We start from the raw sequence: 2,208 nt of genomic DNA, 5'->3' as shown, positions 1-2,208 counted from the left end.
CCCCGGCCCTTCGCCCAACCTCTCCCTGGGCGCTTTCCCTGGGGTCCTGGGCTGCACTGCGAGTCTGCGGCCCCCACAGAACAGCTTGAGGCCGGCCGGCCTGGAGGGCTCCGGGAGCCGCAGACAGGCGATTGCATCGTGGTTTCCCTTGCAGACAAGTGCCAAGTACGCGTCAACACCACGGTGCTGAGGCACCGGGGCTGCGAGAGCGAGGCCGCCGTCAGCCTCACCTTCTGCGAGGGCTCCTGCCCGGGGCTGTCCAAGTGAGTCGGGGCCCTGTGCCCGCCACCCGAGAGCCACCGCCCAGCCACCCCAGTGCCCACCCCACCCCCAGCAGGGCACCTCTCTGGGGGTGCTGCGAGATGGCGGGGGGCCAGGCTGGGCCGAGGACCTGCCATCAGGGGCCCGAGGGGCGAGTCTGCTGGAAGGGTCGGCGATAGCGGGGAGCTGTGGGTCGGGAAGAAGGGCCCAGGGAGGCAGCCCTGAGGGGTCGGCCGGGCCCTGAGCCCCCACGGCGAAGAGGCCCCGCTGGGAACTTGTTTTCTGCACGCAGGTACTCTGCTGAGGCGCAAGCCATGGGGCGCCACTGCACCTGCTGCCGGGAGACCAGGGTGCACGAGGAGGCAGTGGCCATGCGGTGTCCTGATGGAACGCGGGTCCGCCACACCTACACCCTTGTGGACGAGTGCGCCTGCGGCCAGACCTGTCTGCCGCAGCCTTCGCCCGCCGCTCCCTCGGACACCTCCGCCCTCTGGGTTGCCCTTGTCTGATGGCATCCGCGCCAGGAAACCAGGATGTTCACCCTACCCCAGACACCCGCGGGCTGCTCCTCGGAGCCCACCTCCCACTGCGACCCCCCTCGAGCCCCTCTGCAATCTCCGGACCTGGCCTCACTCTTTCCCAGTGACAGAGGGTCCCGCAGAAACAAAGCTGGACATCTTGCCTGGTGCCCCCCTTGCGGGCCAGGGTGTCCCCGTGGCGTCCCCGTGGCTTCCCCGCCAGCCGCAGGTGAGGACGAGCTGCTGAAGGCCTGCGCAGGCAGGACCACCAGGACCTGTGGGTGGAGGTCTGCTGCACAGAAAGGACCCGCGGGTGAGGGGCTGGCCCTCCTCCTGCCAATGAACCTCAGCATGTCCCATGTTCCCTGTTCTGCTGTCTCTTCCTGGCGTCTGTTCTTCCCTCCTCCTGGGCTGCCTGGCCCCACAGGCCATATGCCCAGCCCCCCAACAGGGCTGGGCTCCTTGGACTCAGCAGGGACAGGTGGGTGGGGCAGGAACGCCTCATTCACACACACACCAGTCCCCTTTGGGGGCCCGGGGCAGCCTGGGGCCGTGGGCTCCAGAGGAAGATGTCTCCAGACATGGGCCAGTGCTGGAAGCAGCAGCTCCGGGCTGGCAGGGGTGCTCTGCTGTTGTGCAGACCCCAGGGGTCGGGTTCTCCCACGTGTCCTGGCCACCCTCCCTTGGGCTGTATTTTCTCCTGGACATGTCACCGTCACCACATTGCATACACTCGGCTTTTTTCTTGATGTCTTGGCCCTGGAGGGCAGGGGGTTATCTTTGCTACAGTTGGGTGGGGCAAGACAGAGGCCTGAAGAGCCAGTGGGCATTTGGGGCTTGCTGGGAGGTTGACCTGGCAGCAGGATGTGCCACTACCCTTGTGCAGAAGGCACCTGGTGTGCACTGAACTGCAGGAGGGACGACCTGGGTGAAGGGGGCTGCAGCCTGGAAGGCAAAGGCAGTGCTATACTGGGCAAAGGGTCTGCTTGAGAGAGGTAGGGGGTTCTCCTCATGCCCTACCCTTGGCCTTGCTCTGGCCTCTGCTCTCACGGCTGGCTCCATGCCACCCAGTTAACAGGGCACGCAGCAATAGGGCAGCCCCTCCCACTTACGGAGTTCCTACGCCACCCCCAGCGTGGGGGTCTCTGCTCGGGAAGGTGGGGGCTCAATGAGGAAGGCCTGGGCTCACCCTGGTGGCCGCTCCCAGTGCTCGGCCTTCCTACCATCTGGCTGCGGTCTGGTCCAGGCAGGAAGCCCCAGGACTGGGCTAGAGATGGTCTGAACAGTGCACTGCGGCAGGGCGCAGGTCAGGCTGGCCAGCTCCTCAGCCACCACGTGGGTCACAGCACCCATAAGCACACCTGCATCTCAGCCACCACGTGGGTCACAGCCTCCAAAAGCACACCTGCATCTCAGCGTATGATGGGTC

General features: G+C 66.1%; 1 protein-coding gene across 1 annotated transcript in view; it reads left to right on the top strand.

Annotated features, from left to right (window-relative positions):
- The window catches only part of MUC5B (mucin 5B, oligomeric mucus/gel-forming), a gene marked incomplete at its 3' end in the record, with an annotated part of 26,782 nt that extends 25,774 nt beyond the window's left edge, over positions 1-1,008 (top strand). Inside the window, exons 29-31 of the mRNA XM_007959151.2 lie at positions 107-263; positions 554-705; positions 905-1,008. Coding sequence (XP_007957342.2) covers positions 107-263; positions 554-705; positions 905-1,008 — 413 coding nt within the window. The remainder of the gene's footprint in view (positions 1-106; positions 264-553; positions 706-904) is intronic.
- Between the last annotated feature and the right edge of the window lie 1,200 nt (positions 1,009-2,208).

This window comes from Orycteropus afer, unplaced genomic scaffold (genome assembly GCF_000298275.1).
Source record: "Orycteropus afer afer isolate SDZICR_OR568_19922 unplaced genomic scaffold, OryAfe1.0 scaffold01635, whole genome shotgun sequence".
NCBI classification, from domain to species: Eukaryota; Metazoa; Chordata; class Mammalia; order Tubulidentata; family Orycteropodidae; genus Orycteropus; species Orycteropus afer.
Note: the sequence above shows the minus strand (reverse complement) of the source record. Positions and strands in the feature narration are given on the sequence as shown.